Source organism: Rhea americana, unplaced genomic scaffold (genome assembly GCF_003343005.1).
Source record: "Rhea americana isolate MKP2758 unplaced genomic scaffold, rheAme1 scaffold_121, whole genome shotgun sequence".
NCBI classification, from domain to species: Eukaryota; Metazoa; Chordata; class Aves; order Rheiformes; family Rheidae; genus Rhea; species Rhea americana.
The window spans coordinates 424709-448459 of NW_028185273.1; the positions used below are offsets into that span (position 1 = coordinate 424709).

General features: G+C 38.7%; 1 protein-coding gene across 3 annotated transcripts in view; it reads right to left on the bottom strand.

Moving 5' to 3' along the window:
- The window catches only part of NCOA2 (nuclear receptor coactivator 2), a 182063-nt gene that overhangs the window by 30803 nt on the left and 127509 nt on the right, over window positions 1-23751 (bottom strand). For all 3 annotated transcript variants that reach the window (XM_085324951.1, XM_085324961.1, XM_085324969.1), the window contains 8 exons: window positions 23208-23311; window positions 19958-20135; window positions 17506-17691; window positions 16471-16572; window positions 16241-16381; window positions 12695-12842; window positions 9209-10478; window positions 777-987 (listed from right to left, as the gene is read on the bottom strand). In XM_085324951.1, coding sequence (XP_085181077.1) covers window positions 777-987; window positions 9209-10478; window positions 12695-12842; window positions 16241-16381; window positions 16471-16572; window positions 17506-17691; window positions 19958-20135; window positions 23208-23311 — 2340 coding nt within the window. The remainder of the gene's footprint in view (window positions 1-776; window positions 988-9208; window positions 10479-12694; window positions 12843-16240; window positions 16382-16470; window positions 16573-17505; window positions 17692-19957; window positions 20136-23207; window positions 23312-23751) is intronic.

A 23751-nucleotide genomic window follows, 5' to 3' on the forward strand; every position in this document is an offset into this window, starting at 1 on the left:
TATTCTTGAAAAAATGGTTTCTTTTAATAGCAACRAAATGACTTTTGTTTATTGAAAGCATTATCTAAATACTATGTTTGAAAATAACATACTGGTATATATGGAGGTAACAGATGCTGTCATCCAAGCTGAGGGAAAAAACTAAGCAGTGGTTTTTATGCTATTTTCTTCAACATTCATCAACAACTTCCCTGTCTTGCTTTCAATTATTTTTACAGCAGTAGATCAATATTCCTCTCCTGATTTGTAATTTTTATTAACAAAGTTAAGGACTGTCAGCTAGAAAGCAACTCAATTAAAAGCCACAATTTCAAAATTAGTTTAGGCATTCCTTTTAATCATATGCCTTTGTATTAATCTTGTGGTTTTAGAAGAACACGCTTTGAAAAGCTTCTCTCTTTTATCTAAAGAACTGGTTTAAAAAAAAGGAATCTGCACCAAAACAAAATGCACACACTCACAATGTGAAGAGCCTCACACAACACTAGCATAATACATAACCATAGCGGCTGTCTTTTTTTTTTTTTTTTTTGGATAGAAAGATGTTATTTTGAGTAGCCCTTATGGCCCCTTAAAGAGGCACTGATTTCCAACATACTATGTAATCGTCAAATGTGTTTCAAAATAACACAACCACAGATGGCGCCATCTCATCACTGAAAAGGAGAAAATGCTGGGAAACTGCCTAGTTCCTAGCCTGGCCAACCTAGAGGCATGACAAGGACAACTTTTTGAGTTCTCAGTCTTTTTGAACACTCGCAATAAGGCAAACTCACTGCTCTGTGAAATCCTCATTGCTGGTTTCTGGGTGCCCACAGACGTGCTGGAGCTGCTGTCACTGGCGAGCTGCATGAGGTCATTGATGATGGCTTGCTTGTCAACGGAGCCCGCCGGCGCGCCTGCTCGGCTATCGGGGAAAAGCTGTGGTAACTGGCTGTTCTGTAGGTCATCCAGGATCTCCTCCAGGTTGTCCAACTCGCTGCCTGGCTGCAAGGGAAAAAAGAGCACATGTTGCGGCTCATCTGCTGACAACGTCCTGCTCTTACAGCATGTGAAGTAACAAACCACTGCTAGGTCTGCAGAGACTTCAGACATTTCCTCCAAGACACCTGGGGTGCAGGAAGCTTACTAGGTGGTAGAGAAGAACCTGTGCCTGCCTCCCATGGCTTCACCACCCCTTGTTTGGRGAACTAGTGCTGCCCACAACATTGGCGCCCCGTTCACAGCCCAGYATCAGGAAATGCAGAGAGCCACACTATACGTACCTCGTGCAAAGGGGAAYTGGGAGGATGCTCTCTGTGCACTCCACGATCTGCACAGGCAGCACGTACARTTTGACAGAAAGAGACATCCAACAGTGAGGAAGGTGGAGTTTTATGTTGGAATATAACAAATATTCCTTTCAGCACAATCACATTTCTAGTTGCTCTATGAGTKGATTAAAAGTGTATGATGGAAAAGTTGCTCCATGGCTGAAACAACTCTCCATACATATTTTCTTTATTACATTAAAAATCTTAACACTGAATAACTCTACAGAAATTAACCGGAAAGAAATGTGTAATTCAATAAAGTTCTATAAATTAACAATTGTCAATTACATAGTAGATTTAGGAATTTATTTTTCTCACAGCTATCCAACTTAGTGAAAACTACATCTCTGCAGCAAGAAAAAAKACTGGAGTCATCTAATTAGATTCAATTCAATAGAAACTTAACATRAAGGTGGTAAAAAATCTAAGTTCATTCCACAGTAACATAAAAATTGACCAGTATGTTTTTCTTAAAAACGTCAATCTTCACCAGCATTAGTACTTTGTCAGTTTCTCTGCCTCTAAATTAAAGAATTAATTTCTCGGAATTAAAATCTTCTGCTTATTGAAACTTGGAAATTATTACCATCTATCCAATCCTAGAACTTCCAATACGTAAGATTGAAAACTCTTTCGGACAGCAAAAACAAATAAGCCGTATGGTCTCAGTTTCCACTAAGCTGCACAGACAATATTTTGTGACATTATCTCCAACACAAATCTACTCCGAATTAACACCTTTAGCAACACAAAAGAGAGCCGGAGTGAGTGAACACACACGAAGACTAGGGAGCAGAGCAGTAACAACAGAAACACGCAGACACGTGAAATACAACTGTTCCAGTTCTTTTTCTTCCTACCACCACATCATGCGCTTACTTACTTATCTGCAGTATGCTTACTCTGCAGATCACAGGATAGTGTAGAAATACCTGAGATGGCTTAAACTGGCCACCGAGTTTCTCAGTCCAGCTATGAAGCAGCGTACGATAGTCTACTAAACTCATGCTGCCACAGCTAACCTGCTCCTGGGGAGCTGAGCCATTTTTTTCAAAGGTAGCTAAGATGCAACTAGATTACATCTCTACATAACTTTTGCGGCTGACTTAGTGCAGATGAGCATGGTATTCCTCTTTATTCCTTCCATATGACCTCCTAGACTTACAGATCAGAATATACRGTGCAAGAGAAGGAAGAGTTTACTCTGTTAAAAGGCAGCAGGTGGGTTGATCTTGAGCCTGATGTTATTTGCAAAATGATGGGAAATCACAGAATCACTGAACTAGAAGAAAAATAAGCCCCTCAAGGCAAAATCAGTATATGCCAATCCCAACAGAAGCTGCTATCTGCTTAAATACATCCAGAGAAAGAAAATCCACAGCTTCCTCAGGGAATTTGTTTCAAGCACTCTGCCATCCTCACCATTAAAATGTTTTTCCTTAATGTTGATACAAAATCTTCCTCACTGAAATGTAGGCCTTTCCTTCCTGTCCTATTTTGAATCTGGAGAACAAACTGCATCCCCCTTTTTCTAACTTTTTTTTTTTTTTTTTTTTTTTTTTTTTTTTTTTTTTAATTTGAGGCCTGCTCTGTGCCTCAGCTTTGGAGGCGAAGGTTAAACAATCTCAGCTCATTCCAGCTTTCCTCTCAGCGCGGAGCCTGCTTTCCCGACCTCGGGGCCCCGAGGCGCTGTCCTGAGCTGATCCACGTCTCCGTGGTAGCTCAGCGCCCCGCACAGGACCTCAGCTGACGCCTTGCAAGGGCTGAGTGAAGCGGAGAGCTCGCTCTGCACACTCGCCGGTATAATCCAGACTAGCTGGTGATTTTTTTTTCACTATGTGACACCGCTAACTCTCATTTGTCTCGTCACTACCACCCCTAGACACAATTCTGAAAAACTGTGATATGGCCAGTTGTTCCACTTGTTTTTATATATTGCTCCTGACTAATTGCAGCAAAGAGTATTTGCTCATCCCGAATACTCCAAGATTTTTACTCTGTATGTCCTAGTCGCCACTGAATTTGAATTCTGTCCTCCAGTGTATTTGCATACATTCAAGCGCCGCATGTAGCTTTACCAAGTATACGTTACCATCAGGTCATTAATTACGATAACGAATAGCTCTGGACCCAGCCCAAACACCTGCAGTAGCCCCCGTTTTGACAGTGAATTCTTAAAAAACTACTTGGTGTGCAAGCATTTCCAAGCAGCTTCCTGAAACTACTCAGAGCAGTTTCATCTTGACCATCCATGGCCAATCTGCTTACCAGAACGCCACGAGCACCGGTGCCAAAAAGCCTTACTAAAATCAAGATACATGACATAAGCTGCATGGAGGAGGAAACAGACCGGTCCGACACTACCTGCACCACGCGGACGTGTCACCTTCCAGGCACGGGCAAACAGCAGCCCGACAGGAAAGGCTGAGCCAGGAGGAACCRGAGTGTGATTATGAGCAACCTGAACTGATATGGGGAAAGGTGATAGGCAGGTTCACGAAGGCACTGCTGGAGACCGGCAAGAAATGTTTATGGAAGCTGCATTTTGAGTTCTGAATGATCTGGTAAAGGAGAAAGATGCCGAGTATCATAAATTATAAAAGGATGATTCAACAGCCTTTGGAGGAATTAAGACATATGGACTTCATTAAACATATTTCAGACAACAGTAAAGGGAAKCTTTACATGTTGCAGGGTTTTTTCTTTGTTTTTTTCTTTTTTGTGGAGGAATTTATGTCTTTTTTTTCTTAACATTCAGGCTAGCGTAATTCTTGTTTAAATGTCAGGCATTAAAAGAAACAAGGACAAACTTATTGATCCAAATGTGTCACAGAACTGCACTCCCCACCATGCTTTTAATTCCTCTCAGGAAGCGGCAAAGAAATGCCAGAAGTATTATAGTAGAAATATATATAATCTTCCTTTTTTCCTTTAACATAATCACTACCAAGTATTTTATTTTTCTGATGAGATCAGGGTTCTCAACTRTTGCAGAAGTTTCAACACAGTTTTAGTTTTAGAATTAATATCAAACTATTACGGCAGCCCAAGTCTTTCCAGACCCACCCTCAAATGGCACCATATGTGCAGAAACTAGCATTAAAATATTTACTTGGTTAGTTTCATGGGTTTTCTCTTTTATTTATATCCTATATTTATTTTGTTAATGGCCTAAATTGAACCTTATGTAAATAGAAGGCACACCCTAACCTCCCTGTAATACAATTATTTGCCATGAATTAAAGAAAAATTCTGATAAAAGCGCTAAGTATCATAAGAAAGTTCTTGTGCACATATTTTCACTATCTTTAAGCAATGCAACCACAACGGTCTCCGCAGGACTGAGATGCCAAATCACAGAAAATATTAGATAAATCACATCTAGAAATATTTTTGTATTTTAAAAAACGCCTTGCTTTTTAAGTATTTATCATCATTATGTAGAAAATCATAGATTAAAACTTACCTATAAAATTATTTCAGCTCTACTGAAATGCAATTTTACCTAAACGTTAAGTTTAGTTTACAGATATTGCCATGTCAAAGTCTACCTTCCACTGAAGAGATCTCTCCACGGATGATACAGAGCTAGATAGGATGCTAAGCTGTACCCTCTGGAGCTCTCTTTTCTGCCATGGGCAATGCCCACAGCTTGCACTGACACTCTGTTCTGAAGTTCAGTCTCTTTTCGCTTTGCATATTTTCCTTACAAGTGTATATGACTATGGATGAGGCACCTTGGACTCTTTTCTTTCAACAGAGTGCCTTGTGGTGGGGCTACAACTTGAAACTCTTAATTGCTTTTATGATCTTAAAGTTAGTTTCACTACCCTAGTTAGCACAGGCAAAACRTTGGACCAAAAAAGGTAAGCAAAAACAGTCCCCTGCTCCAAACTGGCCATAGATTAAAGGATTAAAAAAGAGAGGAAAAAAGTAAATCAGAAGCAGAATCAACATAATCTTTTTCTCACCCACAACTGCAGTATGCCTACGCTTGGCTGGAAATCCTGTTTTACTATAAGGATAATCTAATACCAACTTTTGGAGATATGTTTGTAGAATTTTAATTAAAAATGGTTCAGAAAAGAGAAACCTCACTCTCAAGTTTTCACAGAAATTGAACCTTCATTAACTTGGTGGATTCCGGACATTAAGAAATAGATTTTTGGAGGATGAGGGCATTTGTAATRAAAACATTTTAGTATTGCAAAGACACTCAAAGACAACTGCTGCACGTTCATGAAGATGGTGTGGATGAAAGAGATGCAGTTATTGCTACCGCTGAGGAAAAGGGCAAAGATTGCTCAGGCATCRCGTTGTGCTTTGGTTTGATCCTTTGGGGAATATGAAGGACTGGCTGATCGGTATTACCGGTTGCTCCAGACCAGCATCAGCACATGCTGTGCCTTAGGCAGCCCGCAGAGACGCGCCGGGAAGGAGGGCGCTGGGTGAAGACGGTGCGAACAGCGGTCGCACAGCAGAGCCTTGTGAGCACAGGCAAAGTCGGGGAAGGGCAGGCTTACTGCTAGGGCATGACGTGGACAACAGATCYGTAGCAACTGCGATTGCCCTCTGTCTAACAGAGCTTGGGAAGAGCATCGCCTTTGCACCGAGGCAGGGAAAGAGGCAGAGGCGCCCTGGAAATATTCTTGCCCATTTGCCAGGGTTTTCCCGGCAGCTGCTGGTCTCCGTAGAAGCGTGTGTTCAAACACACTACCTAGAAGGCCACTATTTTTAGCGCCGTGGTACACTTCAAAGCGTTTCCTGTGCAGAAAGTCACACCACAAGTACAAGGAGAAAACCTAACGGCTCTTCTGCCCCAGAACGCGGCAGTCCCTGCTCGGGCAGAGGCCACGCCACCACYGCCTTGCTGCCAGCGCTTCCAGAGAAACAGCCTCCTCCAGGGACTAACTGCTTAAAAATACAACATTCCTCGGGGAGGATGAGTTTTAAATAAACCTGCAAAAAAGGTAACACAAGCACATGGCTAATTTTTACACCAAGGAGGAAGAAGGGGCTGGCGGGGGGGAGAAGGACACAGGAGGATGGAAGAATTTAGAACAAGAATCTGTGCTCTAGTCCTGTGCTAAATAGTTCCAGCTTTGATCTAAATTTAGGCAGTGAGCACTTCCTGTGGGAGACCGTCTTCCAAAGCTGCAAAGGTTTCGATGCTAAGTATTTTCAGTGATTTTATAATTGGGGTAAAGTGGTTATTTGTTTAAAGCCCTGGCCTCCAGCTAGCTAAATGCTTACATTATTTCATATGCCCCACCACTTCCTCTCCTTCTCCACATTGGATTTCTCCTGTTTATTCAGCTCCACGTTTCACCGAATTTTAAATAGGTCTGAAAATTATATTTAAAACCAACAGGAACAACAAAAGCCCTACTGTCACTATTCTTACAGAATAAGTGCTGCTACTGACCTCTCCGTACCTGAACACTCATTAAGCCCCAATGCTCCAGCCCTTATTGCTATCATGACTCGTGCATTACTTTGCCTTTTTCTTACAGCCCCGATTCCTTGCCCTTCTGTTAGCTCCAGCTCCTGTTGCTCTTGAGAGTCTCTTTCTTTAAATTTAGTCGATAGTTACGTGTTTACATTTAGGGTGAGACTCAACTTGTCTATGTTTAGTCAGGAAAAAGTAAGGTAGCTAGTTTAAACTAGTTGTCTAGGCTACCACTAGTCAATGGAAACTTTAAGAGAGCAACTTACCTCTTTTAAACACACTTTAGGATAAGATAAATCCCCTCTGGGAATTATTCTTCTCTTTTTCCACTAGCTTACAGGACTAGCTTGGACTGGATACCTAACTTTACAGGAGTCAAAAACTACACTTTGTGAAGGGGGTCTTAACAGATGTTTCTAAACTATTATTTGTACTCTCCACAGAGGTCACGCAACTGAAACTTTAGTGCTTGGGAAGAAAAATATGTCTGAAAGTCATGATTTTGACCTGATCAGTTATTTACATGATCACATATTTTTTTAGTGACCAAGTTCTACATTCCTCTGTAGTATCACATTCTAGGGACCAAAGGATCTCTGCCTTCAATTCAGTGTTATCTTAGGTAATGCCACTGATTTCAATGCATAAGAATTGAACTGAGAAGTGAATTTGTTATTTTTACAGTAATTTACTTTTGCCATCTTAGCTGTGAACTTCTTGATATCCATGTTTTTTTGGCCTAACAAAATACTAAGTTATTACTGAGAATCTGAACATTTCCTCTCTAGTTATATTTAAGGCACTACAACAGAGTGCCTCCAGCTAAACAAGGCTGGAGGCTTAATCTCYGCAGAAAATAGTGTATTTTGGCTCAGTTTCCCCCTAAAGCATAGGAAGGACTGAAAAATTACAATTGCTCCTACATAATGGCACTAGCTGTCAGGTCCTATTAAACGTAAAGAAGTAAAGGAATCTKAATAAAAGCTTGGATATCTGAGATTATAACAACGTAGTATAGCACGTCTGGCCTCTGTGTTTTGTGATTATGACCACTGTTGTAAGAACTGTCAACAAGTCTACTAGAGGTTGCTGAAACAGCAAAGCTTTTTTTTTTTTTTTAAATATATATACACGCATACATTCACACACACACACACAAATCAAAGTAAACTACAATTACAAAAATAAACAAGTCCAAACCCCATCAACATTTTAAAAATACACTAGAAAGCAAAGGATACGGCTGCAAAGGAGTCACATATATCTACACAATGTTTCATCTGATCATGATTTATAAACTTCGGTTTCATGCACAGGGCACTGTCTAGGGATTAATGACCAGCTGGGAGAGTCAATAGCATAGGAGAAAGCTAAGGATCATTAACTCCGGCTAATCATAAACTCCCCAGAAAATGCCTTATGCTAAAATTGATATTGTAATTACCCATTTTATAAATAAATAAATAAAATAAGCACTAATATTGAAGTGGTAAACTGCTTCTACCATGTCACTTTTTTTTTTTTTTTTTTTTTTTTTTTTTTTTTTTTTTTTTTTTTTTTTTTTGCAAAGCCCTGGAAACCAGATGATCAGATGATTCTGGGTGATTTGAATATGATGCTTTTTGGAAGCAAATTCCACACAGAGGCCATTGTAATAACACTTGTTAGTACAGGTCCTAACAACATACAGTTAGGCTGCACCGCAAAGCAATCTTGCACCGAATACAGAGAAATTCTGAATATCAAATTCTACACAAATAACCTTACACAAAAAGATATTATCAATGCTCTGAACAGTTAACTATCTACAGAAACTGGTCGAATATAACAACTTTTTAAGTTAGAAAACTCAAAACCTACAACTTAATGGCAGAGAAACATGGAAAGCCTATTTGCCTTGATTTTAATTTGCAGATGAAGAACAGCACAAAGAGCAGTAATATAAAGCTTCTATCGGCCTCTTCAAACAACTCCTGTCCTYGAGCATGAACTCACTGTACATGGGAGAAGTATAGTTATTATGCTGGCTTAGCCCAAAAGCCCATCTAGCCCACAGCATTTCAGGAGCAGCCTATGGGAAGTAGTACAGGAAGAGCTGTGAATACATTAGCATTAACCAACAATTACCAGTATTTCCTCTTACCCCGGCTACCAGCTGGGAAAGGTTACCTTAGCTTTTTGTCCCTGTGTTATTCATCTCCTTCCCGGCAGAGCCTGTCAATCACACAGCTAGCCTGCTCTTTCAGACAGAGTGATGATCACAACTTACTAACACAAATTGGAAAATTGGGTCAAGATTGGATTTTGGAGGAGAGGTAACAATTTACTTATCTACAGCCTCTTGAAGTGTCAAGGAATTACTCTTAAAGGAAGTCTGGAGAAAAAAAAAGGGAAGGAAAGCAGGTCTAGAATATCAAATTTACACATAACCCAAAGAATTTCTTACCTGTTCGTTAGGCTCAAAGCTTATCTCTTCTTTTTCCGTCCTCATAGCTATTAACTTTGTGCTACCGGAAGGGTCCGTCTTACTGTCCAACCGCTCCAGTTTTGGGGGTATGTCTGGTAAACCAATATCTTTAGTATCATCTTTATCTAGCAAGTAGCGAAGTAGTGCATTATTATTCTTCTTAGGACTCGCTGGCTCCTGTTTAACAGTCACCTCTGAACCAGGAGCTGTGCTACTGGACTCCTGGTTCAGCTCTTTGCCTGTGGCCTCAGCTGTGAGCTTGGCCAGATCTACAGGAGAACTACTGTCCTGCAATAGTCTGTGCAAAATTTTATGCTTCTCCTTGAGCGAGGTTCCGTGTGCTGAACCAGACCCAGACAACCCTCCCGCGGAGTCCTTGCTGACGTCTCCAATCGTGCTGGACAACGGCGAAGGCTCCATCTGATCCGATTTGGTGGTCAGCAATTGTAAGAGCTTTGTCTGGCTTTTTCCATCGTGCAGTTTATTCTGTCCATCAGATCTCTCGCCACCGACAACTGGTGGCAGGTTGCTGTCGGTATTATCTTTCTGTTCTCCTGAATGGCAGCTGCTCTCTGCTTGTCCAGTTGTACCTTCGGATTGCTCCCCATAAAGTCCAAAGCAGTCTTTAGAGTCCAGGCTTCCCATCTTGCTCAGCTGGGGAGGGTTCATATTCACAGGGGAATTTTGTAAATTTCCCATTTTTAGGTCAGGTGAAGCCAACGACGATCCGAGCGAAACGCCATGGCCCTCACTGAGGGCCTGAAGCGCGTTCAGGGAGCTGTTGGTGTAATTATGGCTATTTCCTGTGCTGCTGCAAACTCCCACAGGTGAATGCAAGCTTCCTGCAGGGGAAAACTGACTGGGTGGGATTCGAGGGCTTCCTGCCACTCCCGGGCTCACACGATGCCTTGGGGAAAGCATAGAGTTTGGCTGCCCTGGGTTCATACCAGGGCTGCTTTGCGAGGGACTATTCATTTTTAGTGCATAGTTACTACCCTGAGGAGTGGATGCTTGTATGCTTGACACATGGTTCATTCCCCCTGCACCACCAAACCTGCCTGCCGGCATGCCCATTTGTTCCTTTGGGCCATTTATGGCAAAATTTATATTGCTACTGATGGTCATATCCTGACCTGGGTTCCCGCTGCACATGGCCTGATGGGCAGGGCTGCTGGAGCTAATTGGGTTCATTATCTTTCCCATTCCTTGTCCAGTCAAATCCTGATTCATTCCACAGACATTCTGCTCTCTATGTGGTAAGGGGAAGAAAAACAACCTATTAGCTAAAATGACAGTGGCCAACTTGCAATTACATTTCAAAAAAAGAAGCAAAACCCCAAACCTCACTTCAAAATAACACAACAAACCTGCAATTAAAAATAAATTGACAATTTGACAAAAGTGATACTCAACTATCAACATGGCTGAACATTAACAGTATGTTTTTTCAGTAGCTCATTAACAAATCAGTGGAATAGAGGAAAAACAAAATTATACCTCATTTAAATGACAGTCATTAGAAATGCAGATAGGTTCTAATTTCAGACTCTCTCCATAAAAAACATATCTTTTCTCTACAATATAGCAAGAGATAACATCTATTAAGAGAGAGAAATCTCATCTTAAACAGATGACCCAACCAAATATATGCTTTACAAGACAGCTTGTAGACAGCTGTTCTCTGGAGTTTTGAATTTCTACAAGAGAGTCCTAGCACAAGCCTGGAGTGGGCTATTTGCCCATCAAGTTCATAGTGAAAAGTAAGTTAAAAAAGTCACATTTCTGCACTGCCAGAGTATTTCAATATCACTTACCTCTCCAAAAAGTACATGAGCCAAGAAAACTACTGGATACTACTTCAGAATGGGAACAGTGTGTTAGCAATCTAATATGGCACACCCATTATGGGGGAAAAAAAGGAAAAACACACACATGCAAGCTGAAACTCATATTTTAGAGAYGAAGGCTGTAGGAGGGATGAAACAGAGAGCAGACATACAAGGTAACAGCTTTTGTGAGGGTGCCAACAAGGTACTTCTCTTTCCCTCAGTAGACTGAGGGAAATTAGTTTATGTGAGGATGTAAGGTGCTTTTTACTTCTTTGATAAAACTTGTATCTAAAAATCCGACATATCCCCAAATGCTAACAGCTATAACAAAGACACAGTCAAAGAGATTAGGGAGAANAAAAAAAAAAAAAAAAAAGATTTCCGAGACAAATCAAATCAAATCTGGACTTTTAAAAACAAATACTAATGGAACATTTCTAGCTTATGTTTTTCAGTTATATTAGAAACATTCCTACTTGCACAGAGTAAGTGCAGATAAACCATCACATTTTGCTGATACACAAAAAGTGGAAGAATTGAAACATAGCAGGGAAACTTGTTATTCTACGTTTGTTAGATTCGCTATAAAAGCAAAAAGTGAACATTAACTATAAAAAGAGAGGTATATTTTTAAAACTTTACTGCAATCACAATATTATCAGTGTTCTGTTAAAAAAAAGCAAGAACATCTGTAAGCAGAATTTTTAACTTAATAGCACTTTTTAAAATTTAAAAGCCAGCACTTCATGAACTTATCAACTGTATTCACCCATCCAATCAAAACTTTAAATTTATAAAAAGCTTTTGGTAAGTCTCTTTCCAGATCTTCAGTCTTTGTAAAATGGTTTCAGTTTTCATATATTTGGAGCTGTTTTCTTATTCTCAAACAAATAGTACTGAGGATACAGGGAAACAGCACTGTAATATAATCAACAAATAAAATCTGAAACAAAATCTGACACAAGTATACTAGTGCATGCAATGACTTAATTCAGATTTTATTTTGAAGTTCTTACATTAGTGATTATTCATCTTTCACTTAAATATATCATCACCTATGTTTTTTATTTTTGTAACTGTGAGTGGTGGCATTCCTCAGAATTGCTTGCCTGAAATCACTACTCCTAACACCAAAAAAGACAARGAACGAAGAATCTTAAAATACATGGTTTCTCCAAAATGCCCTTCTAATAATCATAATGTATTACTTAAATAAGACCTATGCTTGACGTATGACTGATTCTGAACTAGAGGAATTTAATCTAAAGGTTTCAAGATCTAGTTTTATTTGGAAAGTTTCTTGTCTCTGCTAAGCAAAGTACAGGAAATCAAAATACTGAAATTAAGAACATGAGGCTAAAGAACAATTTGTAAGGTTTAATGGCAGATCTTGATGAGAAAATCCAGCATGCGATCTGCATAACTACTGAAATCATCTTCTAGTCTTTTCCCATTCTAAGTGTTGATTTCAAAAACTTGCTTTGTTTTAATGCTCTCAGTTCTAGGTCAGCTTCCACACTCTCAGTTCTAGGTCAGCTGAATGTCTATTAGTCTAAAAAAAGCTATTTACTTTGGTAACTTTGTATTTTACCTATAGTACCACAGAAAGTGGGTATAATAAACTCACGAAGATTACCTTTGAAGCATATGCAAGGAGATTACAAGCTGAGGTTCACTAGTAGTCTGAGAACGGATGAGCTTGCTCTTCGTTTGGGCAGAAACTATAGTGCCATCAGACAAAGAAAAACGATAAACAGGACTGAACGCTAGTCCCTGCCTCAGCACTGCAAGGAAGCAAAGTAACAGAATTAATGAGAAACTATAATGCAAGTAGCTTATACGCACCAGGTTTCACATTCTAAATCCATCAGCACAGATACCACAGACATTGCGTAATTTTTCAGAAAATCAGTAGAATTTTGAAAATAAACAGATGTGATGCATATAAAATAAAGGAACTCACATAGTGCAGCGTGATTAAGGAAAAAATTGTAAGAAGTGACAGTAACAACAGGACAGATATTGTGAATTACAAAATATTTCAGCAGTGGGTCGGGCAGTCCTTGCCGTCCTCATCTCTTTTCTGCAACTACCTCTCTAAGTCCTTTTGTTGCTCAAACATTTAAACATTTTTAATCTGTACCACCTAAAACTAGATGTTGAATATAAATGCCTCCAATTTTTATATCATCTGTTTTCATTAGTCTCTACCTCCTCCTCTTCATTGTCTGTTTAAATAATCTTAAGTCACTCTCACTACTTCTTTTAATTTAAAAATTACATAAATCTCTTACAAGGGAAAAATTAGAAATAAGAACAACTGGAATAAGCAATTATTACTTTTTAAAGAACAAGCAAAGAATTTGTAGCTCAAATAAATTACAATATAATTACCTAAACTAAAATTGGGTCTGTGCTACACTTCTCCAGTGTTAGTGCTAGATATGACTACACATCAAGTTTGGAGCTTATTTCACTGCACATATTCTRCAACTGTTAGGTTTCAATGCAAATCTGAACTTTTCCAATTTCAGTTCTCTAGCTCCTGCAGCTCCCTGTGACATCTCTTTAATTAAAACTGAAAATAATGTTAGGAAAAAAAAAAAACTTCAAGCATTTCTTATACTGTTTATTCTTTGTCATCAATGAAACAAGTCTAATCATTTTCCATTTCTAGTCCAGAAGCTATTATATTTGGATTGCAGATATTGCAGATATTGCAGGAGGCAAATAGTCAACTTCAGAAGGTTTCTGTTCATGTAATTATTTAGGGGGAAAAATACAAATGAAAGTGCTATAAATACTTCTAATTTCCTATATTTTCTTACAAATAAATATTCTGTGTTTTTTAATTAACAGTATCATCTGATCTTTATTTCATTGCCCTTTTTTTTCCCCTATCATGATAAGACGACATGGTTTTCCAAGAGTGGCCTTTTAAAAAAGTGTCCTCTACAGAACTAACACACTTTTCAGACTTGCAAGTCCTGGTTACCATCGCTTTSCTTCCCTGTCCCCCCACTGTTATATATTGTTCTGCAAGGTTTTAAAGTATTATTTAGGCAGTGAGAAAACAGGAAGCACAATTTAAACAACCAAAGGGGCTTTTTCAGAGTAAAAATGTAAAGAAAAACAAAAACCTACAACTATGAAACAATACAAAGCAAAATTTCACTGTTTGGTATGTCATTGTTTCAGTTTAACCTTTGGGCACCAGAAGGTCCACAGCTCTTAACTTTAGCATATGCCACATCAGGAAATTCCAGTACTTAATGCCAACAGGATACAAGTGAAATCTCTACTTAAATCATTTTCCAAACTAATTCTTTAAGCAAACAAGAATGTTTCCGTATTCCTCTTGAGGAAATGCTATTTTTCTGACCGTGGCCAATAAAAACTTGCCATATATTTTGTACTTCATATTGAGAATTAATGTGAAAGGTTTGCATTTTCTGTTGTTTATGAAGCTGATGCCGAAATTTTTTTGCACTGTGATGCTGCATTGTATATAGGCAATGTTTACTTTATTTGCTTCTACTTCCAAACCATAATTTAAAAAAAAGGTATTTTTCAGTCGAGCACAAAAATGTTACTGGCCAAGTTATGCCATGTTTTTCCTCTCCATCCTACAACACACAGGAAAGAGACATTTCAGCCATTATTCCTCTCTACTGGTGGGTCCTTTGGCAACAAAACATTTCCAGAGGTTCTTGTCACTGGTCATCTTATCATTCACATTCCTAACTTCTACAAGAAGTAAAGAGCCTTCTCATTTACACTAATTCTACAGTTTTGTTTGACTATCCTAAGCCTTCCCTGCAAAATGATACAGTTAAATCCCCAAAACATATACATATTGTATATATGTAAATATATATATATATAWATATATATATAWAWAATATATAGTATGTATGATATACTTGTATCATTTCAGAGATAATTTAGAGAGGTCCCACTCAAACACCCACACTGTGGAAAAGCTGCTAATTTGGTTAGGACTCCTTTGAAGAGGGCTGAAATAACAAGTGGCTGGATGCCATAGCAGAAACTCCTAAATTACCTTTGGCACAGACAAATACTTATCCTGAAAATGCTCTGTATATCCTTATAATAATTTTAATTGCATAGTATATTCTTCAGCTCTGTCTGAAATCACAACCTAAGGTTGTGAATTATTAGCTCTCCTAATGTATATACCTCCAAAGCTGCTATATATAATTTCACAGCATTTTTTGTGTCCCAAAGTTCCTAACATTAACATGAAGGTTTCAATATAGCAGAACATCTTAAAGAACACTTAACTAAAGCTGGATTATTAAGGTTTTTTGTATATTTGGCAGAATCATTGGAGACTCCAATTAAAATTTAGTTTCCAAGACACTATGCCAGTTGTTTAATGAATGTTACTATTCCTTATAGGCCAGCTATAAATCTTGTTCTACAAACACGAGCCCAATCTATGACGCTCCTGCACTGGGAATGGACTGTTCCACAGTTATTCACAGTTTAGAAGAACTTTCCTGAGGATTATAGAGCATTCATCATATTGTGTTATTAGAATTAATGATGACAAGACCTTACAAAAAGAAAAATCTACATTTTTTTTATCACAGAAACCTCATGGGGAACCTTTCTGTAAGCAGTACTGTCTGACATCCGACTTTCCATAATCTTGACTGTGTGGATGTGCTTGTGGTGTATCCTGTATCAYTGATCAGCTGGATACAGTGCAACAGCGTAGGCTTCCAGACAGCCCAAGTGTTGCATCTTTGGTAAGTCACACTGATGATTTCTCACAGTAAATGTGACAGTAAAAGCTAATAGCGGAATACAGGTCAGTGAACTGCAACGTGTAAGCTGAGATTCTGAAGAATAATGTGTAGCGAATGGCTTTTGGGAGAAAAACTGAAAGGTCTATTTTTTTAAAATAATTACAACAATCTGAAGATTTAAGGCACCCACAAATATGCCACAGGTACAGCCAGAGGACTAAGAAGAAAATGGGGGAAATGGTGGAAAACCTCTCTAGAGAGAGCCATCAGTTCATTTAAAAAAATCACTTTAAAAAGGTCAGTAGCCCTTGATTGTTCCCATGTAGGTATAATACAGAGAACACAACAAATAGATATGCATGACAAACAGTTTAAATATAGAAAGCACTAAAAATATGAAACCTAACCTTCCTGATGATGTCTCTTGGCAAAAGATATTTCTCCCTCATGCTGTGAATGGAACCTTTGAATGCATCTTCTCACCAAGTCCTCCCAGCCAGGTTTCATGGCTGCTCGCATGGTACTTGTGTCCAGTGAAGTTATTTTGCCTGATTTTAGATAAAACATTTGTTATAGCAATTTCCCCTTTGGGGAGGGGGTGGCAGGGGCAAGTAAAAAGCTCCTGTTTTCACAATACCTTGTAGATCCTGGCGAGTAGTAAAGCTCTCTGATGAGGGAAGGAGTGGTCTTTCCTTTATTGGAGCTCTTCTTGCAACACAAATCAAGCAAGACTGCAAATCTTAAACAAAAATGTTACTTCAGTAGTTTGTATAGAAAAGGAAGATTTCTTTTCCCCTAACCTCCCCTCCCCTCAACCCCAAAGAGAATTCAGAAGTGCAATTCCTTCAATTCCTTTTGGATTAATTAGAATAGATTTTGTATTAATAAAAGGAAAGGATAGATAGAACTGAATGGTTTCAGATCTTCATTATTTCCTACAACATTGAATATCATAGGAGAAATGATTTTGCTTGCTTCTTTTTGGAAGAAAACTTATGCAAGTACTTCACCATGGCCCATAATTACTGGCACACATAGATATAAACATCTGCTTTCAAATGTTTATGCATAAACCTGTAGCTCAATAGCCCATAAAATAAATAATCAAAAACAATATACTGAAGGCACAGATTTCTTCAACACTTACCATTTCGTACTTTCTAAGCCATATTGCTTAAATATGCCCAATATACTAACTGTCCCTGAGGAAGCATAGTAAGCCAATTTTACTTATCTGAATGGTTAAAATACAATCTGAGGAAATTTACCTGCTGAAGTAGTAAATGGTAAGGGAAACAGTGAACCACAAATATCTTCACATTCTGAGAATGCAAAAGAATGCCAGTTGAAGCTTTCCTCCCAGTCAGCTACATTCTTATTATAATTACAGTAGTACAAAACCAGCGTATCTCATCAATGTAGATGGAGTTACCCTCAATTTAAACAACTGTAACTGAACCAATTGGGTATGTCCTGGTGTATACACTCATATTCCAAAAGGAAAGAAAATCACAGATACACGAAAAACAGAAAAATTACAATTTTTGTATTTTTCAGGTTTCAGAAGCCAGTTTATCAACTTTACATCATTATCAACTCCACTGACATTGCTGTCCTGTAACTATCTGAGAATGCATGAAAAGTGGCAACATGCATTTAAAGTGCTGATTACCTTCACCGTCCTCCTTGAAGGAATTTGGTTGAGAAACAGCAAAACACTGCATAGTTTCATATTTCTGATGTGCCTCCTGGTTATCATGGCCTTCTTCAGAATCAGCAAGAGGTTTTACCAGCATCCGGCAATTAAAGGTATGGCTATTACGCCTAGGAGTGTCACCAGACCAAGGTCCCCCATTCACTGAGCAAAACAAAGAATATACAGTAAGATAAATCTGGCAGCAGTCATTTCTACTGCTTATCCATAAGAAATCAATCACGGTGGGTTGTAAACTGGTCAGGAAACAAGCTCATTTAACACCACCACTGTATTTTTAATATTACAGCCCAAATCAGCACGTAACAARCTAATTTGTAAACTTCTTAACATTTAAAAGCACTGCTGTCTAATTTTTTCAGCTACCATGTCTTTTCAAGCAAATTATGGMAGTGGTAGAAAAGCAGAATGAAAGTCTAAATATTGGTGGATAAAAAAGTGACAGACTACAGTGAAATCCCTATTGGGTAGAACAGATTAACTTATGTCCATTGTATTTAGAAGTGCTTAACACAAAAGAGACAGTAATACTATATATAAATCTGTGTCTAGATTAGAAACAGAAGGAAAATGAAGTAATATGCACTGTACAGAAACAGGAAGCAATGCAATCAGAAATAAATTATAATACATACTCAGCTACAAGAGGGAAGTTGTGAAGGGATGAGAATGACCTGGGTGCAGTGGTGGATAAAACTAAAACCTTAACACAGTACTTAAGAGAAGTAAAAAAGGAAACAAAATCCTGTGATGCACAAATATAGGTACTGGACATCAGTCAGAGTAAATTAACGTAAGAGCACATAAGGAAATAGCAGGTTATCATTTAAAAATACTCTTCACTGTCCTCTTCAGTCATAAAAGGCTATAAAAGATGTAATTTATGAGTTTCAGCCACTAAAGGGGTTATATTTTTCTATTCTTTAAGGGTTTATAAGTAAAGTCATAAAATGTTAATGTGAATTACATGATATTTTTAAATTGGAATGAGTAACTGAGAAGTGTACTGTATTCACTTTTTCCTTCTTTTCATCCTTGTTCCCGAAAAGCTATGATACTAAAACAAGTATCAGTATGAATGCAAAAAGAGTTGCAACTAACAAAAAAGTTTTTAAGAGAAAGGTAAATATTGATGAGAATAAAAACAAAAAATAAACAAATTTTTTAGCATAAGGATCTCAGAATCATAGAATCAGTAAGGTTAGAAGGGACCTCCGGAGATCATCTAGTCCAACCTCCCTGCTCAAGCAGGATCACCTACAGCATGTTAGACAGGGTTGCATCCAGGTGGGCCTTGAAGATCTCCAGAGAAGGAGACTCCACAACCTCTCTGGGCAACCTGTTCCAGGGCTCTGTCACTCACAGTGAAGAAATTCCCCCTCACGGTCAGGTGGAACTTCCTGTGCTTCAATTTCTGCCCATTGCCTCTTGTCCTGTCACATGGGGCAACTGAAAAGAGTTTGTTCCCATCCCCTTGACACCTTCCCTTCAGGTACTTGTACACATTGATAAGATCCCCCCTCAGTCTTCTCTTCCCCAGGCTGAAGACGCCCAGCTCTTGCAGCCGTTCCTCATAGGGCAGGTGCTCCAGCCCTCTGATCATCTTTGTAGCCCTACGCTGGACTCTCTCTGGTAGCTCCATCTCTCTGTTGTCCTGGGGAGCCCAGAACCGGACGCAGTACTCGAGATGAGGCCTCCCCAGGGCTGAGTAGAGCGGCAGGATCACCTCCCTCAACCTGCTGGCAACACTCTTCCTAATGCACCCCAGGATAACATTGGCCTTCTTGGCCACAAGGGCACATTGCTGGCTCATGGTCAACTTGTCATCCACCAGCACTCCCAGGTCTGTCTCTGCAGAGCTGCCCTCCAGCAGGTCAGCCCCCAGCTTGTACTGGTGCCTAGGGTTATTCCTTCCTAGGTGCAGGACTCTGCACTTGCCCTTGTTGAACCTCAGGAGGTTCCTCTCYGCCCAGCTCTCCAGCCTGTCCAGGTCTCTCTGAATGGCAGCAYAGCCCTCWGGTGTGTCAGCCACTCCTTCCAGCTTGGTATCATCAGCAAAATATCCCCCCTTCTTGAGACCTTTTTAGAATAACCAGCCTAGACAGAGACCTAACAGAGAATTCGCACAGCTAATGCTGTTGCACAAGGATTCACTCCAAAGAATCATTAAAAGCATCAGCTAATATGAGTGACCGTGAGTAATTTTAAACAAAGAAGCTAAATTAAAAAAGTGGAGGATGCTTTGGGGGAAAAAAAAACATTCATACACTCTAAATATACTTTAAAAATAAACAGTGCATATGATGAAAGTGTAATTAGTGTGCGAGCATAAAGTAAARTTATTTAAACACTGATTTATGAAATCAAAAGTTAAATAAGTAATAGTACGATATGAGGAAAATGTATATACCTAAGGATTTTGGCAGCAGGATTTTGACAAATTCATTGTGGTCCCCTACATGCAGGATGCTATATATGCTTGTGTTCATCAGCTCTTCTTGGTTGTACCTTAGGTACTGCGTCACATTCTCAGAAACAAACATAACATTGCCTTCTGGGTTCACTACAAAGAAGAACCCATCTAGGGCCTGAGGAGAAAAAAAAGGGAGAAAGAGATAGAGAGAAATACAACACGAGACAATCAGATTAACAAAAAGATAACCGGAAAATAAATATTTCCTTCAGAAGACATATTTGAATCTTTGTGCACCCATCTCAGTTCTTATATTCTTGTCTTTAATAGCAAAGTAAACAATTCATATTGAAGATCTAAAATTACTTTTACCAAAGCCACTTTAAAATCATGGAAAGATATACCTCGTGCAAAAGAATGAAATCCACTTTGCTTCCTTTCTCCCTGGAAACACTACATCAGGAACCCCAGACTAGGACCTAGTTCTGTCAAACCCAGAGCCTATTCACTGCTATATTCAGCACAGGATTGATCCTGAAGCCCAGGAAAAAAAACAAAACAAAACAAGCCCCACAACACAACACTGGAAGAAAGGACAAGAAATACTTTCTCTCCATGCCCCCTCAATGTATCTTCACCTAACGGGGCTCCGTGCAGCCAGGTAGGTGAGAAGCACGGCGTTAAATGGTGAGAAGGATAAAAGAAGCTTGATGCTGGTGAACAGATCAGAGCRCACAGCGAGCAGGAGGACACTAAARTGCAGAGCAGATCCCTACTCCCAGGACTACTTTTGGTTTTTATTTGACATCAGTTTAATTCAGTTCATATATGGTCCAGGGAACAGGAACAAGAAGTTCCATCTTATACCTTTACAGCTCAGGTCCACGGTATTTCAAAGCACTTAAGATTTCTGCAAGGTAATGTCTAATTAAGACATTCCTTAAATTATGCTGATTGGTTTCCCCCCTTATCACTTGTGACAGGGACAGCCTTGCTAAAGGATTCTTTCAAAGRTATCTGCTGTGCATTATCTAAAATCTAAGACAAATATTACATCACTTCTACCTGCTCAGGATAAAATAAAAATTTCARTATCAGTAAGACATTCTCATGCATAATACTTTTTTTTTCTTAAGATGCAAGCATGATTGTGCATTCTAGAAATACTTGAGAGTCTGAACCTTTAACATTATGTTATGTGAGCAGATAAGAGGCATAGATTTAAACTTAAGGCCTTCCAGCTTTGAACTTTGGCATTTAAATAAAAATGCAACCCATACAGACTTCTGCAGCTTTGCCCAGTTTATTCACCTCTCTAAGGTTGGTGGGAAATCACTAAAACAGTGGCTTGCTCACTTTTCAATTTCAAACCAGAAYGTATGATATTACATCTCCAGTGAGAAACAAATCAGACCAAGAATGATTAGTAACTCATGATTTTTGAGCAATAAATGTCAGTGGATCCATACAAAACCTGAATGCAGCTCACTTCAAAACAGTGTAACACGGAGGAGCTGATAAAGCAAATGTACACAGGCACGCAGCATTTTTGGGGCTGAACAAACTTGTGTACTATACAACTGACGATGGTCCTCACAGGCCTTTCTCAAATACTCAGGCTACAGATAACGTATTAAAAATGATGCATACTACTAGCAGTTTGCAGATCCAGGCAGTGCAAAGGAGAAGGCTGAGGGAGAGGTCTTATTTCTGTCTATACCTGCTAATGGATGGACACAGAGAAGCCAGAGTCAGGCTCTGCTCAGAGGTTCACAGGGGAAGGACAAGAGGCAACAGACACATCATCAGCATTGCCATTTTTATTATCATTTGGCAAAGGAGAAAGAGCAAGTTTTTCAAGAGGGTGTATAAATGGGTTTGTAAAGTTAAATTTCCTTAAYGAGATAAAGACACAAAGAAAAGTATCTATAGTCTTTCCACAGCAAACATCTAACACCTTTCAGTTCTTCTCAGTTTCTTGTTGCAAAAGGACCACAGTTTATTAATTTAGTTCCATAACTTTTCATTGTTAATATGAAATGGTTTCAGTGTAAAGGAAAAATAAATTAAACACGAATAACGTAACAGAAGGGTGATTTTACATGTCATGTTTGGTACAATGTAAGATAAGCTAAGAAAAAAATCTTATTTTCCAAATGATTAAAACAAATCCTTAGAGTTAAATTAATAGGAACTTGAAGATAAATTTTAGCATAGCAATGTAAGATATGGAAGGTTAAGCTTTTTTGATAGTAAAACTACATTCAGTGAGCATGTATACTAAATATTAAATTAAATCAATTTGTTTGTTACCCCAGCTTTCAAAGGAGAATGTTTTCACTCTAACCTGTTTAATCTTCCTAATGTTCAGTATTATGGTTCTGGAGCCTTCATATGTAGTACAGAAAACTATGTTTTCATCTAACAAATCATAAAAAATAACGCAAATACTTAAAACTGATGTAGCATGTATTTTGCTAATGCAACATTCAGAAATGACAGAATAATTACACATCTGCCAAACTGGTTCCTTTAGCTGGATTCAGAGTCTTCTGTTTTATTTTACCTAAACTAACATTTATTCTTCCTTACAGATAAAGCCAACAGTCAGAATGCGAATCAGCAGTTTGCAAGTGAGCTTAAGCAGATAAAGCAGTAGTGCCAAAGGACAGCAGCATATGACATTAGGATCCCAGATCATCATCATGGATCAAAACAACAGAGCTAAAAGTCAGTYAAAAACCTTAGCTAAACTAACCAAATTCATATTTTACAAAGCCCTTTCATATTCTAGAGGGAAAAGAGTCATGCTGTAAATGCTGCAATGGTAAATCGTTTAAACTGCATAGCAATAACATGCAATTTTAGAGGAACTATTTGCACACTACTGTAAGTCAATGCTTAGGTACAACAGGTCTTGCAGGCTGTCATGATTTACACTGAATAAAAGATGCACACAGAAACTATAGAAGACTGCTACCAACTGAAGCACTCGAGCTGTCCTCAACATCGAACAGCCGATTTCTGTCTCTCTCCCACCGCCAAGTTAGGGAGAGTTTCCTCACTGAACCCAACAGAAACATGTTCCCTGTTCATAAATGCCATAATCTAAGCAGCCAGGATGGCTTCTATCTCTTCACCGTTCTCTTAGAGCAAGCTCCAACCGCACTTTTTCATTTCATTACRCTGCTCGACATCTAAGGGGAGCACAACTGGTGTAAATAAAAAGGCAACGTGTGCTCTTCACCTCAAGCATCATTGGTCCAAGTGCATCCTTGTCAATGACACTCTGACCTGTAGACGATACATCTGCTTTTTGCACTTCGTCTTCATTAGCTGCTGCTGCTTTTTCTGCAATAGAGAGAACTATGCATTAAATGACAAAGCAGTGCCAGTTAAATGATACARTGAGTCCACAGTGTATGGTGACTAGCTCTTACAGTAGTTACAGTACAACAACACTGAAAATGAGATCAAATAATATTCATGATGATTCAACAAAAGTGTAACTAGTATATCTGCTTTTCAGTTTTATGACACAAATTAAATCATTTCAGCTGTTCCTCTGCTAGACATTTTAATAAATCACAAAATGTAATACCTGGCAAAGGCAAGGACTTCTTATGAAGATGTAGTTAGTAACAGTCAGGATCAAGGTGTATTAAGAGACAGATCTAAAATAGTATGCAAAGCTCATGGCTGYGCAACTTTTCCATGATCGCTATATTTAGAAGGAAAAATGCAAATCTGCAATCTACTGTTTCATTACTGTGAAACAGCAGTCTCATTTC